The 18753-nt window shown below is 32.3% G+C and overlaps 1 protein-coding gene across 1 annotated transcript; it reads left to right on the top strand.

The window, feature by feature from the left end:
• The first annotated feature begins 6374 nt into the window (after positions 1–6374).
• LOC147068439 (putative acetylcholine receptor chaperone) lies at positions 6375–18749 on the top strand. The gene is made up of 4 exons (XM_085951984.1): positions 6375–6765; positions 11143–11281; positions 15772–15916; positions 18068–18749. The coding sequence occupies exons 1-4, from the start codon at positions 6655–6657 to the stop codon at positions 18135–18137; spliced, it is 465 nt and encodes a 154-aa protein (XP_085808110.1). The 5' UTR covers positions 6375–6654; the 3' UTR covers positions 18138–18749.
• The last annotated feature ends 4 nt before the right edge of the window (positions 18750–18753 follow it).

Here is an 18753-nt window from a genome sequence, read left to right as displayed (position 1 = left end):
CCAAATCTTCTTATATTACGAAATTATAGTTCTTTGTATCAATTTATCGAACGGCAATACATATTACATATTTTTTCCGATATACAAAATAATAGTATTTTGGGCGTACTATACTTATTTTATATCGTACAAAGTACGCGGATCAAAATTATAATATAAATACTATAATTATAGTACGGTTGGCAACATTGTTTGCTTATCTATGGCGTTTGCCCAATGACATTGCGTTTGCCGCGTTTGACCGTTGCAGTCCGGCCATCTTTTCAATGTAGAATTAAGCCTCCCCCACACCAAAGCGAATATTCGCGGCGAATATTCGCAGCGAATTATTCGCCAATCAAGCTCGTATTGGCTTACGGGACAGAGCACGCTTGCGCGACCGCCTTGCGTCTTGAGTGCGAATTTGCAGCGAATATTCGCTGCGATTTTCGGGAACTCTGTCGACAGCGAATTTATTCGCGGCGGACAATTTCGCCAAGGGAATTAGTAAAATCAAAATGGCGAAGACATTGAGCAGCTGATCGAGTTGGTCCGGAAATATCCAATCCTTTATAATTTCTCTGACAGTGACTACAAAACATAAGAAAGAAAGATAAGATATGGGATGAAATTGGCAGGGAAATTGTTGAAAATGGTATGAAGGTCGTCATAATAATATTATGTAGGTATCTTTGTCTAACCAAAGTATGTAAAGTTTTTTGACAGGATGAATACGCTATTATAAATAAATAACTTTAATCTAAGGTCCCGATATTTAAAAAATACATATTATTAATTTGCGTCATGCACAGCCTTTAATAACAGAAACTTTATAACTTTGATTGTTAGAGCACTGACAGTTCTAACTTATTGCGATCGTTTGACGTTTTGGTTTCGACTTTCGAGCAGTCATATCAATAATGTTATAATTAGGTATCATTTACAATACCTACTTCAATCATATTCGGTATCGGTCACGTAAATACCCATTTTATATTCGTTGATAATATTTTTTTAGGTTAGATAGGTAGTCTTTAAGATTATTTTTTTGCATCTAACATTATGCAGCATAGCATTTCTATTGTAGCTAAAGATATAATATACATATAGGTAGATAAGTAGGTACTCCATGTCGTCATTGTGGTATTTTGTAAGGTTTTAGACCAAAAACCTTACATACTACTTACTATCGGGTTATTTACAGTAGGACATACCTAGGTTGTGTTTGTTTTTTGATCTCAAGAGACCTCAATCACAAAAACGATATTATGTACTGTGACACCCCCGTATGGTCCCCATTTGGGGATGTCTTTGTGTATCTGGAGACGCCCGAAGTCCGAGGTCGTGACAGTACCTATATACCTACTAGGTATATATTTCCTTCATTATGTATAGGTATATTGAGCTAATAAACTGGTTTTGCCCAGTGCCGACCGCGAACCAAGATAATATCTACATGTTCCATGTACCTACCTAACATAACCAATGTTTTCTGTTTCACATTAATTTGTATACCTACAAACATTTTAAACTTAATTGAGATGTTCTTAAACTTCTGTTCATGTAATATTATGTAGGTAGGTATATCTTGGTCTGCATTAGGCAATAAGATTAATAATTTTATGTGCATGTAAATATAAAGGTCAGGTACCTCCTCTAAGTACATAATATTATATTATCATCATGGATACCTACCTGAATGATGTTGGAGATATACTAATGCTTTGTGATGAATTTAATTTTAGCAAAGATCTTCAACCTTTCAACGTAGGTACAAAGCACCAGAAGAAATTAAAAATGAAACCCCCGGCATTAACAGGAATAAAATAATATTTCATCATAAACATCAGTCGGGGTCATTCCACTGCTAGATGAAAGCCTCTTCTAGCTCCTTCTACTATTTTCGGTCTCTAGTTCTTCGCTGCTACATACTTTTATTGTACTTCACGTGAACAAAGAGATCAACTAAGTGAAGTGTCAATCAACAAAAGTGGCATTTGTGCACAATGTTAATGAATTTTCCAAAACATTAAGTGTCATAATATAATATACAAGGATGAATAAGGCGTGGGCGAGGGCCAAGGTCCATTTTATGATTCCTCTATTGATGTACCTATTTTTATTAAGAAAAATGTTTGCCGTAGAATGGGGTGAATACTGAATAGACCCTTTTTAAAATTTCTATTTTTCTGCTACACATTATTCGGACAAATATGAATGACTTAAAACCTGTTTCTATGGACATAATCATACTCTAAAATATTTTTCAACTACCATTTATTATCAAACAGCCAATTTTGTGTGATGTCTCTTTCTATCCAGCGTTGGGGTGATTATAGACATAGCGGGTGGATAGAATCGAATAATGGTAATTTCCTAATGTTAAAAATGTAATTAAGTACCTACTGTACATTACAAATTTATGTAGGTACATTTAAGTATGTAAATCAAAATCAAAAATATAAATTTAAATGTTATACAACACAGTATCATGTAAGTATTTAAAAAAACATATACTTACATAAACATCTATTTATCCAAGAATTATTTGATACTTGAATCTGTATTTTATATACCATATTCGATGGATGTATGTGGTGTATTTTGTAAAATATTTGGTACGTATTTCTTATTTAACTAAGCGTATTTAATTTGCTACGTGACCTGTAGCTCTTTTATAATCACAAATTATTGTTGAATGTTCCGAAAATGAGTTTATGTGCCGAAACAGCTGTCAAGGTAAATGACTCAGTTAAAGTAGAATTAACAAAAATAACTATATTTCAAAACCATTATAATCCATCTACCATATAAACACCATTTCAAGTAATAAAGAAATAAAAAGTCACCTAATTAAATAATATTATACTAGAAAAAATATACTATCTATATACCCACTTAATTTTCATTTAAAGTTGTAAAATGCCCGGTTACTAAATAGAGGAAGGACAGAGTCTTCTGGCACGACCGAATCACATTGGAACGGTGTTATTGTCATTTGAAAGTAACAATACTGACACCTAAATGAGTCGCCTGCACTGGCAGAATCTGAACCCTGTCTACCTATCTATATACAATTTATTGTTATTTTTTTTCATATTTGTCCATTTTATTACAATATCGTGTTACTTTTAAAGCTCATTGTAATTCTAATAATTATATAAATATTTTTCTTGTATTCTGTGCAAAAATGATTATTAAAACTTTCTTAACCTAAACCAAGTATTTTTTATTGAATGATCCTGCAAAAATATTCAAGTACAGTTAAGTGACATATTTTGTTTCGGTGTATAAGCCATAAATAAATATACATAAATTATATTTAATATATACATGTATACTGTATGTATAGCCACGGTTGGTCTTGCACTTGTTGCTGTAGCTATGCGATCTGGTGTGGTCCATTATCCAAAAACACTCAATCACATCCCTGGTCAAACAGCGGGCAGCCGTGTAGTGAGTCTGGCTGGCCTATGGTGGCACTAGAATGATTTCAATATACACAGTCTGTTAATTTGAATATGTTTTCGACTGAAAGTTGTAAAAATATTAGAAATCAGGATTTAAATAATTAAAAAACTGTTTCATTAAATATCATATTCATACCTATGCAAAATTTTGATTCCTTTGAAGTACCTATACAAAATACGGATGAATATAAACCAAACAAAAATATTTGTTACTGGTACTGCCATAGTAAAGTAAAGTTTAACATACTTCCCTTATAAAACAAAATTCCCAATTCTTGTCGTTCTGTAGATGTTTCATTTCAGTTTTTACCAACGATCCACTAAATATGAATTGGTCATAAACACTCAAAGGAAATCTGCAACTCACTGCCAGAATGTCCATGTCAGACATGTCAGATACCTGCATAAAAATAAATGTCATGTTATGATATTATACGTAATGAATATGAATGTATCAGAAACAACATAGATTTTATTACGAATTTCACATTTACAGAAAATTTTCTGCGCTCATTTTTGAAAGTCTCCAAGTATGACGGGTATATTCGCACATGGGTGCAGTTAATGCACCCAATGATTTTCGGGAAACCTGCCCTTTCTTGAAGTCTGAAATTAAAAAATATTTTTACCGACACAAAATAATATTCCCGTTAAATTCTTATTGAGTAGGTAATTTACTTGTTGTGTCTATGCGCAGTTACTCTAGTTACATGACATGTACATTGTAATATTGTATAAATTGATCAGAGGGTATCAACACAACACTAAAGACTGTCAGCGCTGTATGGCGACTGTATGTAAGTATTACTAAGCACTGCTGTTATAGCATCGGACACGTTTCCTATGCATCTGCTTACTGATGCCTGGCTCATTGCGCAGAAGACTTGGCCTACCCGTTTTTGGTACGCTCCCTCTGCGTAGAAACGCAAAATAGTCAAAACCTACAATTCAAATAACGGAGACATGTTATTTCAATAGCATATTACCTTCAAATCCTGTTAACCCTTCATGGTAAATGCTTATTTATAATATGTGCAGTTATGAAACTGAGTAAATCTATCTTACATATGAGCCATGGCAATCTTGCCCTGTTATAAAGTAAGGTTATATTAAATGTCGATGTAATTTGTCGCACGCCATCTCATTATATCTTCAGCGTGTAATAAGCATTCAGAAGACGTGTACATTTTGTCAACACACAACTGTCACTTTGACATTCGTATATGTATTTAGTCTATGGCTGCATCCAATGCTGCCACCTTGTTTCAGATAATTAAAATACACTTTACGCAAAGTGGGTAAAAGTTGTAGCAATTCTGAAAGCGCTATAGTGTACGTGTATTTTTTATATTTAATTCATAAAAATTATAGAATAATTGGCGTAAAATATTAATAATATTTACAATTTTAAATCTGGCGCGTAAATAAAATTATTTAGTCTATGGCTGCGTCGCTGACGCTTTGGTGTGGGGCCAAACGCGAAATTCGCATCAAATCCAAGCGGTAGCGACAGCGATAGCGAGGGCGTTGCGAATTCGCTGCGAATATTCGCTTTGGTTTGGGGGAGGCTTTATAGTACAGAGCTTCCAAAATTATAGTCGGTATTTGGGGAAAAATATAGTAGGTACGCGTTGTCATCAGCTGTTGAAAATGTATAGGTTTTTCGTTTCTCAGAAAAAAAAATATCGGAAAATTTGAGAAATTCCGAGATCCCTTTTTATTTAGGTAGGTGCCTCTTCCGACCAAAAATGCTCACCGAAGAATTCAAGAAAATTCATTTTAAACCACTCAAGGGATTTTTTTTTCGTTTTTTGAGCATTTTTTTTTCAAGTTCTCTAAATCTTCTTATATTGCGAAATTATAGTAGGTACTTTGCATCAATTTATCGAACGGAAATATCGTAATTTTAGTACTTTTTACAATTTTTTTCCGATATTCAAAAGTATAGTATTTTGGGCGTACTATACCTGTTTTATATCCTACATAGTACGCGGACCAAAATTATAGTACAAATACTATAATTATAGTACGGCTGGCAGTACTGAATTCATTACCAGCGCCATCTTTAGATTAATAAAGCCTGAGCATAACTTTTTGCACAAGCAACGAGTGGTCCACTTTTCAGCTGTCAAAATCAGATCCCAGATTGCTTGACATATTGATTCGCCTTTTCTCGTTTCAAATTGAAATATAAAAAAATCTGAAATCAAATATTTTAACCAGGTATCAGTGTTATTTATAAATAATATACATTCCTGTTATTCATCAACTGTTAAAGTCAGACACAGTCAGTCAGTCCTTCACACAAAAACCGGTGGTAATATCGATTTCCAAAAAATATGTAGTATTCATTGATCTATGCATTACATTTATAGAAGGTGTGTTAATGCTAGTGTATTCTTTATCATGTAACTCATCTATTCAAATCAACCCATTCCCTGTGAGAACACGACAGACGCGTCAGTATGAGCACTCTATAGAACAATGACAGGTCATCCATAGACAACAACGGGAGTGACGGAAAGAGTATAACCTGTCGTTGTGAATGTAACGGCTTTCTACTTGAGTCGGCAATGATTGTACCTATTTAATATTTGAATGTCCGTTCTATCACATCGTAGGTAGGTACTATACAAAATTAAATATAGATGTCGTCAGGGAATCAAAACAGTTTGTGTGAAATCGATTGACATTAAAAATCAGCAATCATTCAATTTGTTTTTATTCTGCCCTATAAAATACTCAATCAATGTTTTAGTCAAACATATTAAAATCGTTTTCACGCTCATTGCAATAATTGATTCATTTTGAATTCTCGTAAATTTTCACAGCAGAGAAACAAACCCATTGTTGTCAAAATTTTCTGTTTTATCAGTAGACGATAACGATTATTTTTCGGCGTCGACGCCGAGACGCCGAGACGTCCATTCAGTTGGCTGCTTCATTTATAAAATTTCGCACTAATTTTTTTATATTACTATTTTTCTCGAATATCTTGGTTCGCTGTGGGAAGTTTCAAGATATGAAATATTTTATAAGGCATGACCATTTCATAATTAGACATATTGAAAACAAGTTTCAATTCCTTTAATTTCTTCAACCGTAGTAACTGATATCGTTCTGTTTTCGGCGTAGACGTCCTGTGTAGTGTCGCATTTTATCAAATATATCAGGTGTTGTGTAATAATAATTAGTTAATAAGACGATGGCTTCAATAGTCTTGAAGAGTTTATCAATATTATTAGGGATTTTTTTCGTGTTTGTGGGAACAACTAAGATCACTCCTCAAATATCCAAGGAATTACACAAAGATCTGGTGAGTAGGTGCAATTTTGTACTGACAATATACAATAATTTTAAATAATTTTGGCGGTAATCATTAATTACTAGCATTGTTTAGAATATAAGTAATATATTATGCACGAAGTAACACGGGGGACGATATTAATTTAGTCTCATCGCACTAAAATTGAAAACATAATAATAGAACTTATTGGACATCGATTTTCGTTTGGTATTTTTTTTTCAGTGATTATGTGTATTGAATTCAGAAAAAAACAATTACATACAGGTATTATCCAACACTATTTTTCAATACGTTTTATTTATAGCAGCTACCTACCTAGTTGTTCTAAAAAGGATTTTGTCGGTATTTCATAATACTAGACGCTCAAAACAAATGGTTGGTGCCTATCGCCTATCATAATATATATTTATTTGATAAATTCATTGTAAAATAAAATCAGCTCGCATGTTTGATATCTATTTTGGGTTCCGGCGGATAGCTTAGCGACAGGTCCCAACCAAACAGCAATACCTAGGTCCTGTATAGGTGGTGGACACTTGTCTCGAAGTCTGTATGTACGCGATCGAAGATTATCTCACCGATTTGATGGGTTAATTCCGGAAATATGCTGCATCCCACATTATTTATTATAATCTATGCACAATGTTACCGCAACTGCTATGGTTGATTCATTTAAAATAACAAAGGAGCTTCAAAATATATCGCGACATGATAATATTATTCTAATTATTAGCTAGGCTACTAAGGTCCTAAAATCATTAAAATAAAATACCCAGTTGAAATACCTAGGTACATGGGTTGTTTCATTAAGTTTCCATGATTCATTTATTATATTTTTTAGTTTCCAAACAAAACGTTTTGCCGAGATTGAGTTCATAATAATATATAATTCAAAAATATAATGAATATGTAGGCTTATATTTTTGGAATTTTGAAGATTAGTATAAGTACTATATTATGTTATATTTTGCCAACTATAATATCATTATTTTTCTGTCCAATAACTCAAGAAAAACTTGTTTTGAGTTTTTGACACATGATAAATATTCAGTTTATCAAAACACAATATAATTTATATTAAATGAAGTAAAATTGATTTTGGATAGAAAAAAATAATGGAAAGCTGATTAGATCGGAATTTTTTTTCGACAGAAGAGCAAAAAAAGTTTTTGATTTTAATTTTAGACGATATAAAAAATTATAATGATTTTTGCATGGTCGCATAATATACTACGTCTCGGGGTCATTGTCGTGAACAATATACTTATATGCCAATATGCCTACATGGCAACGTATCTCTTATATTTTGTCTCATTTTTGAAATTGGTGTTAGGTATTATAAAAAAAACTATGTGGTACTTATAAAAGATGTTAAAAATATTTACTCTCATCCAAGATCTTTTATTTTGATATTATTTTAATAACCTCCCCACGTATTAGGGGCACAAAAAGAAAAAAACCCAATGTGTGTTTTGTTTTGCTCGCGATCATCACTTATAAGTTCATGGAAAGCTATTATTAATTGTGAAAAATTATCTTCTGTCTTGACAATTAGTTGCAGGTATATAAATAAAATTAATTATTAAATCATTTTGAATGTTTGGAAATTGGAATCGCTCATTTATGCACTTTTTGACCGTTGACGGTCGACTTTTAATTAATTCATTTAATTGTACAAACTCATTCTCCAACTCAATTTCTGGATTCTAGATCATCGGTTTCAATTTATTTCAATAATAAATATTTTTTCGAAAGTATCTACCTACCTACTTATGCCGAGGCTGTCGTGAGGAGGTCCGCTTCCTTTGCGTCAAGGTGTAGATAGTGTAAGGATTTTTTAAATTTATTTTTCAGGCTCCAGGGCCCCTACCAATATAGGGGCTGGACTATTTTTTACTACATTTTTTAGCCCAATGGTAAATTTAACCCTGGCCCCCATTTTCATATATTATCTTTGTGAGTTCTCGAATAGTGATATCGTCTCATAATAATTTACAACCATTGATACGTTTTTTTGTTTATTTCTTCTTTCTGACCTTATGTCATGTTAACATTTATTTTGAGAAGGACTGGCCTATAATGTGTATTTAACGAGGTCTACGTCTAGGGTTATGCAAATATCAAATAGTTAACGATACATTATTTTACTCATAGTCCGGTCAACCGGATCAATTAATTGATTATATTTTTAATTAGACTAAAAAATCATTAAAAATTTTAAAACTACACTTACCACTACATACTCGGTATTTCATTTCATTTCATTTTATTGCAATAATTACCTTATATACATACGTAGGAGTTTTATTTTATTTTATTAAATTTTATGATGAGCAATGTACCTAATACCTAAACTATATATACTTATATACTAGTTTCGAAAAAAAGGTATCTAAGAAAAACATTACATAGGTATCAACAACATTTTTATTACATATTATTATGAAAATGAATCCGGTAAGTACCTACTGAAATTATTTATTATCTTTATGAATAAATGTACGCATCATATTTTAGTAGGATTGTTGATGAAAAAATGGTGCATACACTTTTCTATATAAATAATAAATAACTGACGTAGGCTGTTAAAAAACTCTTCTGTACTCTTATTATAGGTACTTTACTTACCGGATTCATTTTCAGGGGCGGCTCTACCTTAAGGGTTCGTAGGGACCATCCCCACATCGTTGTCAAAAATACACGTTAGATATTTTATCACTGTCATAATATACATATGTACTTAATTATATGATTAAATTAACTATTTAATTTATTTTATCATACTGGGGAGCGAATCAAATGACCCCATGGTATTAATTAAGTTAATATTTTTAAGCACGCTTTTTAGATGTGATTAAGTGACGACTCAGATAATCATTTTATTTATTCTGAAAAATTACTCAATTCCTCATTATATTACATCATATAATTATTATTATACGTATCTTGGTATATAATGTATAATGTGAGAAAGTAGGTAGGTTATGTATATTTAATAATAAATGGCTAAACCCCACCACCTAGAAAGTCGTCGAGCCGCCACTGGTAGGTACGTTGTTTCATAAAACTCTCCTCAAAAATTTCAACTGTAAGTTATGAGAATAATAATTATTGTTCTGCATTCAGCTGACGATGTATAGCATAACTCTAGGCGTATGAGATCTTTACAAAACACCACATACATAATGTGTTTGTTCATAACTATACATACTTAATGGTTTATTTTTTATATGCATTGTTAAGATTGTGTCGATAGATGTAGCATCAATAATAGGTAATCGTTGCATGTTGGTAGATATGTTCACCAATCAAGTTTATATTATTACCTAGGATCACAACAATATTGAGTAGAATTCAATCGATTCTTAAAATATCTACTAATTCCCTGTATCAGTCGTGTTCAAAGTGAAATCCTTAAATTTTGTAGGTAGATACTTATTTACTTAGTTGACATTTCATTTCATGTTGATTCTGACCATTCGTAGGAAATCTAGAATAGTTTTTTTTTCTTAAATACCATAGCGCCGCGCCGGCCTACTATGCTAACCTTCCATGTCTGTTTTATGTAAATGTTCAGGAGAAAGTTAAAACGTATTATTTAATACATTTCTTTTATAAATAAAAATAAAACAGACAAAACGTTTGCATAGTAGGCCGACAATAGACAAAAACTACGTGATATAACTCAAACTGCGTTATAAATCTGCAAAGCGATATTATAATACATATGTGAATAATTGTGAATTGTGAATGCCAACACTCTGCTAGCAAAGTTCTTACACTAAATAATACTAATTTAAGCTGACAAAATATAATACGTGTTCGATCTTTTAAGAATTCTAAACGAAGCCCAATTGAGCCATGAAAAACATTAAGTATGTAGAGTCCGATTTCTATATGCTGGCGTACACGTCATCACGGTTCTTTTATGAACTAGTGGAACTAAATTCCTAAATTTCACCCGCTTCAGCATCTTAACACTGCATTACGTCCGTCCCCCGCCAAATCCATCGTCAATGCGACGCGATGACGTGTACGCCAGCTTATAGAAATCGGAGTCTAGGTATATCAGTTATGCAAAAACGTCGATTGATCTATTAATAATAGTGAAAACGCCGTTCAATTAAAAGGTACTTAAAATAATATTATAATATTCGTCAAGATTCTCACAAAGTTCGCGCAGCACACTTTGAGAACGCATTGAATAGATACATACACACACAAACTATTATTATTATATTGTTATGTCTACATTGATGAACAACGTGCTGTCACAACTCACAGCCCTGCAGCGAAAGCACAAAATATTAAGTTATTTTTAGGGAAAGCGTGCGTAGGTACGAACGAGCTTGCTATTTTTATAACAAACTAACCTAATTTTTGCAGCGGAAGGAGTACGTGAAATATGCCAAGGTGTTCCCCTTGACTGAAACATTGGATTTCAAGGTGCCGTCGAAATGGTATCGAAGAGTTGTCGGGTCTATGGAAATAATCTTCGGACTGGCCATGGCAGTTATCCCAAATCGTAAGTCAATCATACCCCCTAAATGTCAACTTTTTTGACATTGAATGTATGGCATAATCATCTGTAATATTAGAACGACGTGAGAAGAATAGAATCTTCTGGCATTGCAGCCACGATGAAATCACTTTGGAATAGTGTTAGTGTCATCAATACCTACCTAAATAAGTCGCCTACGCTGCCAGAAGAATCTGACACAATTAATTTTACTTATTGTGTGTATAATATACATCGACAATATTATAAAAAATGACGAGAATGAATCACAAAGCTATGCGTATAAAATCATAGGTTCACCATCACTGCTTCCAAAATAGAATGACATTACGACTGTTTAATCTGCAAATCAGCTAACTCTACTTTTGACCAAATATGAGATTTTGATGACATTGTGTTATAAAGCATGCTTTATACGCTCACACAAAATTTCAAACTCCTAAACCTATAAAATAAAATATGTTATAAAACAGTCAACTTACAGATGCCAATTTTCCAATAGCGTAATGTAACACCTCCGTTCTTTGTATAAACGTTCTTTATATATAAAAGGGAAGCTAAACTAGATTATTAATAATTCATAGTGCAGCTTATTTGTAAATAAAAAACGTTAGGTACTAAGTGTATTTTTTGAATTGTTAAATTCCGCTAGATAGTTGGATTATTCAGTTTTTTCTCTTTGCCCAAATGCAGTTAACCGGTTTGTAGATTAAGCAAAATACCTAAATGATTTAGGGATCTGCGAGAATAGCGTTTTCAGCTTATCGTCCCTACTGATATGACAATAACTACAATACTAATTATTGTGTTGTCACTAACCGACTACTTTATCACGTTTTTCTTAGCTCGTATTCTTGTTTGTCCGGTGGTTGTTTATCCAGTACAAATCTTGCAACCAATTTTTAACTAACTGCATTTTTTAAAGACTTTTAGCCATCTTTAAGTAGAATTGAATTCATTTTCAGTTAATTCTGTTTTGCATGAAAAGTTATTTCGGAAGAAATCCGTAATCCTTGCTAAGGGGGTGGTCCTAGCAACTAAATTATTAATATATACGTGCGTTACTATGGAAATCAAAATGACATTTCAGTAGTCTACATTTCTTTGTTTGTTTGTTGCAAAATAGCAAAAAAATGATTTGTTGACTTATTTGTCCTAAATTATTAATACATAGAATTGTCAAGCTTATATGATTCAACAGAAAATTTAAAAACGCGGTATATAAAAAGTTCTTTTTATCTTTTAATTATTTATTTAATTAATGAGAAATGAAAATTTTTCGAAAAGTTATGATTAAGTATATTGTATATAAGTATTATTATTTTATTTCAAATGAAAATTATACGAAAGATAAACACGAAGTCCGAGTTTCGATTAATAACATTTTCAAACCTAAGAATAAAATTCTCGATAAACAAATCGAGTTACATTCCGGGATATTATGCAGGTAGGAATGCAACATTTTTCCGATAATTCAAAATTCTTTTTTATATCGGAACTTTAGGAACTAACAAAATTTATATAATAAAAAAAACAGTCATAATATTGAAGTTTAATTACATCGGTATCTGCAAATTGAGCACCAGATAAATTGACGAACATATTGGCAGCCGAAAGCCCCAAAATAAACAACGTGTGCCATACTTCGCACATATTGAAAATCTATGCGGCTATTTTTACGCGACCCCTAATAATATGACTGATTGCTATTCTGTATATAAAAATAAAGATCGTGAGATAGAAGATATCTCTATCTCTAATGTATATTATAAATAATTATGTAAATCTTATTTATTATGTAAAAATTATCTTAAAGATTATTTCTCGATGAACGTGTCGAAATAAAAAAACGCGGGAAGCAATAAAGCCGATAAATTAATAAGCATTAACTGTTTGATTGACCAGTGGTGCTGAAAGATTTTTGGGCACATAGCCGACGCGTGGGAGAAGCCAGCTATCGTTTACGTTAGGGAGCCAAATTGATGGTAAACAATAAATAAATAAAAATAGTATTTTATTTACCTACATCTTCATAAAACATTGATAGGAAGGTGAATGTGAATAAAATAAAAGCGTTTTTCAAATGTGCTGTTTTTAGCAGAAATCTTTTTACGATTTTTCAGCCATAATTTATTGAATTTTCTTTTTTATGATAAAAGAAAATAATTATAATACGATCAGCCGACATGTACTTTTAACTGTTTATTATTATTAGCAAGGTCAGATTTATCGAAGACCCAAAAATTTTAAGTGTCTAATCTTTTTTTTAATAATACGTACATTCTTTCCATGGCGTTTTTCTTATAATCAAAATTTAATTAACTTAGCATATTATTACACTTTATTGACGTTAAAGGAGGTGAATATGATCAGTGGTGCTAATGTTTTTACAGTGACGCCCCTAGACAAAATGCCGCCTCTGGGCAGCGCCAAAATGCCGCCCTATTTTTTTTATCACCTGTGCACGTGTCGTTACTGGTCACTATGGACATCGAAGGGCAACGGAAGTAAACTAGACATCGCGAACTCTAAAACTCGAAATTACAGTCCTGTTAAACCTTTTATGTTACTTAATATATTTTGTTTCCAATCAGTGAGCTGATTTTTTTAATGGAAAGATATTTTCGTAATTACTAAGTTTAGATACCTAGCTATTTCTATATATACGAAATGATTCTCCACGATTTGCCACCCTTCGAGTAACTGCCGCCCCCAAGCGACGCTCAATCTGCCTACCCCCACGGGACGTCACTGTGTTTTTAAATTGTGCCATTGGTGAAGACAACTTTTCCCTTGTAAAAAGAATATTTTAATATACTAATTGAACTGGCGTTTAGAATGGTCGAACTCTATTATAATTAAATAATGGATTTTAAACAAGGTGATTTTTACTTTGGAAAAGTCCCAGAAAAAATCTTTGTTGAGTGGGATTCGCCACATCTACCGCTTGCCAGGAGAGTGATTTAACTAATTAACCCACCAATTGAGGTACAATCCATGCAGATGTTTCGTAATAACTATACATCTGAGGTGTTTCTTAAAAGTTGTGAGCGTTATGAACTCGCATGGCAAGCGATGGACATATTTTTATGTTTGAATCCCATTAATTTTTCCAATATGTAGGTATGTTATATTCTCGAATCTTAAGTAGGTATATTTTAGTCTTGCATAAAAAATAGCAAACACATGTTTGAAAACCATTATATGGAGTTAGTACTACATGCGTGGCCCCCACATCTTGAAGCGGGCCCTCAGGCTAGGATCTTTGGCGGGAACCTACCTGTCACCAAAGTTAAAGGCAGTGTGACACACTACATTAACATTTCGTCGCCATATGATTGGTTTGTCGAATATCCGTTTTTGTTGAAATCGATCTTTTAATGCAGAATGATTTTTTGTATCTAAATGGACCAGCAACATCCGTTTCTTTAAATCGCTTTGTAATGAATACAGCATTCATAAATATGCTGTACAAACAACAATTTCAATACCTTCATGTATTTAAATAAAGGATAATGAACTTTGTTTTTCGTCTCCTGAACATTTGACTCTTGGTCTATTCGACAAACTAATCATAGAGCGACGATTTTTCAAATTGTGTTTCGGCTCAAATTAAGGGCACCTATTCAGTGTATTATTAACGATTTTTTCTACTTTTTAATACATCTACTTTAATCATGGAGTTATCGAGTATCGACACGCAATAATCAAAAATTATTACATCGTTCAATTATATAATTTAAAATGTTGTGATGTGTGTATATCTTACCTATCTGATCAACCCGCCACGCCGGGATAGAGCCCTGTCAGCCCCCCGTGAGGGGGCTATTTGTCAATTTATGGCTACGGCCGTATTTTGTAGCTTAACCACTGGGGAATGCCAAAAGAAATAGCGTATTTCAAAAAAACACTACCTTATTCTTAGGTCAAAAATTATTATAAAGCAATCATTATTCATAGGATGTTTATCACACTTGAATGATCAAAGACATAGCTAATAATTAGTATCTTCAAATGTGTTAATCTTGCCCATTTTTTGAATAATAAAATGCCTAATTCTAGTCAAATTTGGGATCACAGAGATTATCAATATAATTTTTTATCGTAAATATTTCAATATAATAATGTCGACATAAATTATACTGATGGTTTTATAAATGCGTTTAAAAATTAATAAATGTAAAAAATCTTAACACCACTGCACATTTATGTACTGAAATATGACTATAATATTCTAAAACATTAGAGGGAGAGGTTTAAAAGAATACTATTTTATGTAATAAAAATACTTTATGCAGTCATCAAATGTTTAAAATAAATATAAAGGATAATAAGGCTTCAAAATTATATAAATAGATTATCTACAACGTTTAAGGAAAGTCCAGGATCATGCTTTGAAAATAGAATAAAAGCTCCATTTTGACCTACGCTGAGCATGTTCCACCTTAACTTCTCCGACAAAGTTTAACATGAAGTACCTGCCTTTTAATTTTCAGATAAAATAAAGAACGCCGCCAATGTTGGATTACTATTCCTGATGATCCTAGCTGCTTATTCACATTATATGGTGGGGGATCCCTTCGATCGATCAGCCCCGGCACTCGTCTTCTTTTTCATGCTCAGTGGAAGATTGGTTGTATGGTAAGCGAGTTAATATTCAAGCTAAACTACTCTATTTATAATAAACCCAAAGGTCTCACAGTTTTAGATACACAAAAATTAGTTTATTCCTTATTCAGATTTTATTTTAAACTAGTTGCTTTCAAATCCTTTATTGTAAAAGAATACTTTAGTTGAAGTTCCCAACCTTGGATTTTACTTAGATACATTGATTATAATAGACCATTATTGTGTAGTTACCAATATATTTTATATTAAGATACGTGTAATTTATTTATAAAATGGTTCAATAATAACCATTGCATTAATATCAGGCAGCTTTAGTCCTTTCATTGTCTTCCCATTCATGGTTTTCAGTTTCAATACCCAGTAAGATCACAATTTATCCATGTGATTTGTATCAAAGCCTGGGTGTTTCTACGATTGTTTCACTGCAACTTCACTATTGTAATTGAATTGGGTTGCATGGCCTATTGTAGTGATAAAAATAAGATCTAACCCACCTGATCTTTCAAACTGAACATAGTTTTATTAATATGTATCATGAAAATCTTTAACCTCTCTGTAATTTTTTTCACTGATTTGCAAAAAGATGTAGTTTTTGTGAATCCTCGCAGAACATGGTTCGGAATCACTGCTTTAGAGTATCAATAATGACATTTTTTATACTTCAAAACATGGTAGGTATTGGACACTTTCTTGTCAATATTAAAATACATGGTATTATTAGGATGTAAAATTTTACTCACATTTAAAATTATTGATACCTTTAGTGGGAATATAAAAATATCAATATGGGATGTTTTAGCGCAAATAAATTATTTTTTGTTTACTTTATGTTATTTTGTAACATTCAAAAAGTGTGCCAGCAAGTGTTACTTAGTTAGGTTACTTAGTGACGAAGTTACAATGTTTTTGTAGTGTACCTAGTTAGTATAAATTATATGGCAAAATAAATAAAATTGTTTTTTCAAATTGCTCTCCTGTAAAATATCAATATTACGCCCATTTGGCTTAGCAACATGGATATGTACAGTCCAATGCTCCTAACGTGAGATCAAGTAAGATGTGAAAGTTTTGAAAAATTTTGTTGGCTGATATGATTTTATTGTTAATTTCTAATGTGACAGTAGAACTTCGATATAACAGACTAATCGGGTGAGGAAGTCGTTTATTCGTCTTCAGATGATATATACAGACACACCCATTGTATAGTGATGTTAAGACGATACATCAGTGAAACGGCAAATAGTTTTCAACTATAGGCGCGACGAAATTTTGGACTCGCTGGCATTCGGAGTGAACGTCGAGCCGGGAACACGTCAATTTGTTTCGTGATGGCGACGGGGGTATTAATTCTTAAATCGTGTAAAGATGACTAAACACGTGACCCATTTACTTGAAGAAGAAAACATGTCAATGAATATATTATTATTGTTACTAATAGAATAATAAACAGAACATTAAATGGACGCATGTTGGATTTATGACAAATTATATTTTGTACAGCATGCGTCATTTGCACCCGTGACCCGCAATCCGCGCATCGCCTAGCCACGATCTTTTTACACCGTGCCTCAACTTAATGTTAAATGTTGACGCGCTTGCTTTCGGTAATCCTGCTTTGAAAAAAGAATCAAGTTTTGTTTATATTTTTGAATTCTGCTGTTTTCTATAATCAACTCCCAGGGTCACCCTCATCTACCGCTAACCATTGTAAACTTATTGAATGGAGTAATACATGCATCCATTCACATTCACGACTCACGAGTAATTAAATTAAACTGCTGTGCGGCTGTGTGAATTAGCGGCCAGCGTTGCAAACGTCAGTGCTATTAGTCTAAGAGTAAGACAGCATTATGACTCGAATTCGAATTGTATGATGTGATTATCATGCGCAGAACATTGTTTACAAGCGTTGACACTTGGGTTTAAACATGTGTAACATTAACAGAATATTTTTAATAATTTCCAAATTAGACCGGATATTTTGTCTGTTATATTGAGGTTCTACAGTATTATCATTATTCAAGAGAGAACCAAAGTAAATGAAGCTATTAAATGACTTTTTCCAATTTAGCTATTGTCACCTTCGGTAGGGCAGATTTGGACACTTTTCAGCCCAAACCTGTTGGATAATAAAAATACTAATTCACTTTTTATTTTCCTAAGGTATCAAATCAATCGAAGAGAAATGGAGACAACACCCACAGCGCACGCAAACGGAATTAAAGTGGATTAAGCAGCGGATTGCACAATAGATTCAAGGATTCAAAAAGACTTAAAAGAATGCTCAATTCGTGAAAAAAAAAATAGCAAAATGATGATTTTTTTTGAACAGTTACGACATTTTTTGCTCCAAGAACTTTTTATTTTCTTGACGGCTGTTATGCTAGTACTGTCTGTGTTCAATGTATAATTATGATATACATTACGTTTGTATTTATAACTTAATATCGAAATAATTAGTCTCAATGTCGGATTATTCATTAATAATTAAGCGGGGTGGGTATTCGAGTATTATGCAATAATGTATCGTTAAGATTTTATAATATTGTATTATGTATAATAGCACATTAATTATTAATTTGTCTTGAAAATAAAATAGTCTCATCTTGACCAGGTTCTGCTTAAATTACTTTATTACCAGCATATTAACAAAACAATTTTTATACTATGTCATTGTGTAATAAACAACATACCACAGATCAAATATTTTGTGTTATTTATTGTTGTCAACCAAACAACTTTTTCATGATAAGGAGCCATAAAACTGGAAAAAAAAAATCAACACTAAATGATATATTTTTTAGTTAGGGAAAAAATGTCTCGATGCATAATAGGTAATTTTCTCAAAA

Source organism: Rhyacophila brunnea, unplaced genomic scaffold (genome assembly GCF_057557595.1).
Source record: "Rhyacophila brunnea isolate RB1 unplaced genomic scaffold, BYU_Rbru_1.0 scaffold_3, whole genome shotgun sequence".
NCBI lineage: Eukaryota > Metazoa > Arthropoda > Insecta > Trichoptera > Rhyacophilidae > Rhyacophila > Rhyacophila brunnea.
This window is presented reverse-complemented; position numbering and strand designations above follow the sequence as displayed.

Bases quoted from the DNA above. Each gene is read 5' to 3' on its own strand.
- LOC147068439 (XM_085951984.1), top strand. From the start codon at position 6,655: ATGGCTTCAATAGTCTTGAAGAGTTTATCAATATTATTAGGGATTTTT. The intron at 11,282-15,771 runs GTAAGTCAATCA...TTTAATTTTCAG, and splicing joins CATGGCAGTTATCCCAAATC to ATAAAATAAAGAACGCCGCC. The intron at 15,917-18,067 runs GTAAGCGAGTTA...TATTTTCCTAAG, and splicing joins AGTGGAAGATTGGTTGTATG to GTATCAAATCAATCGAAGAG.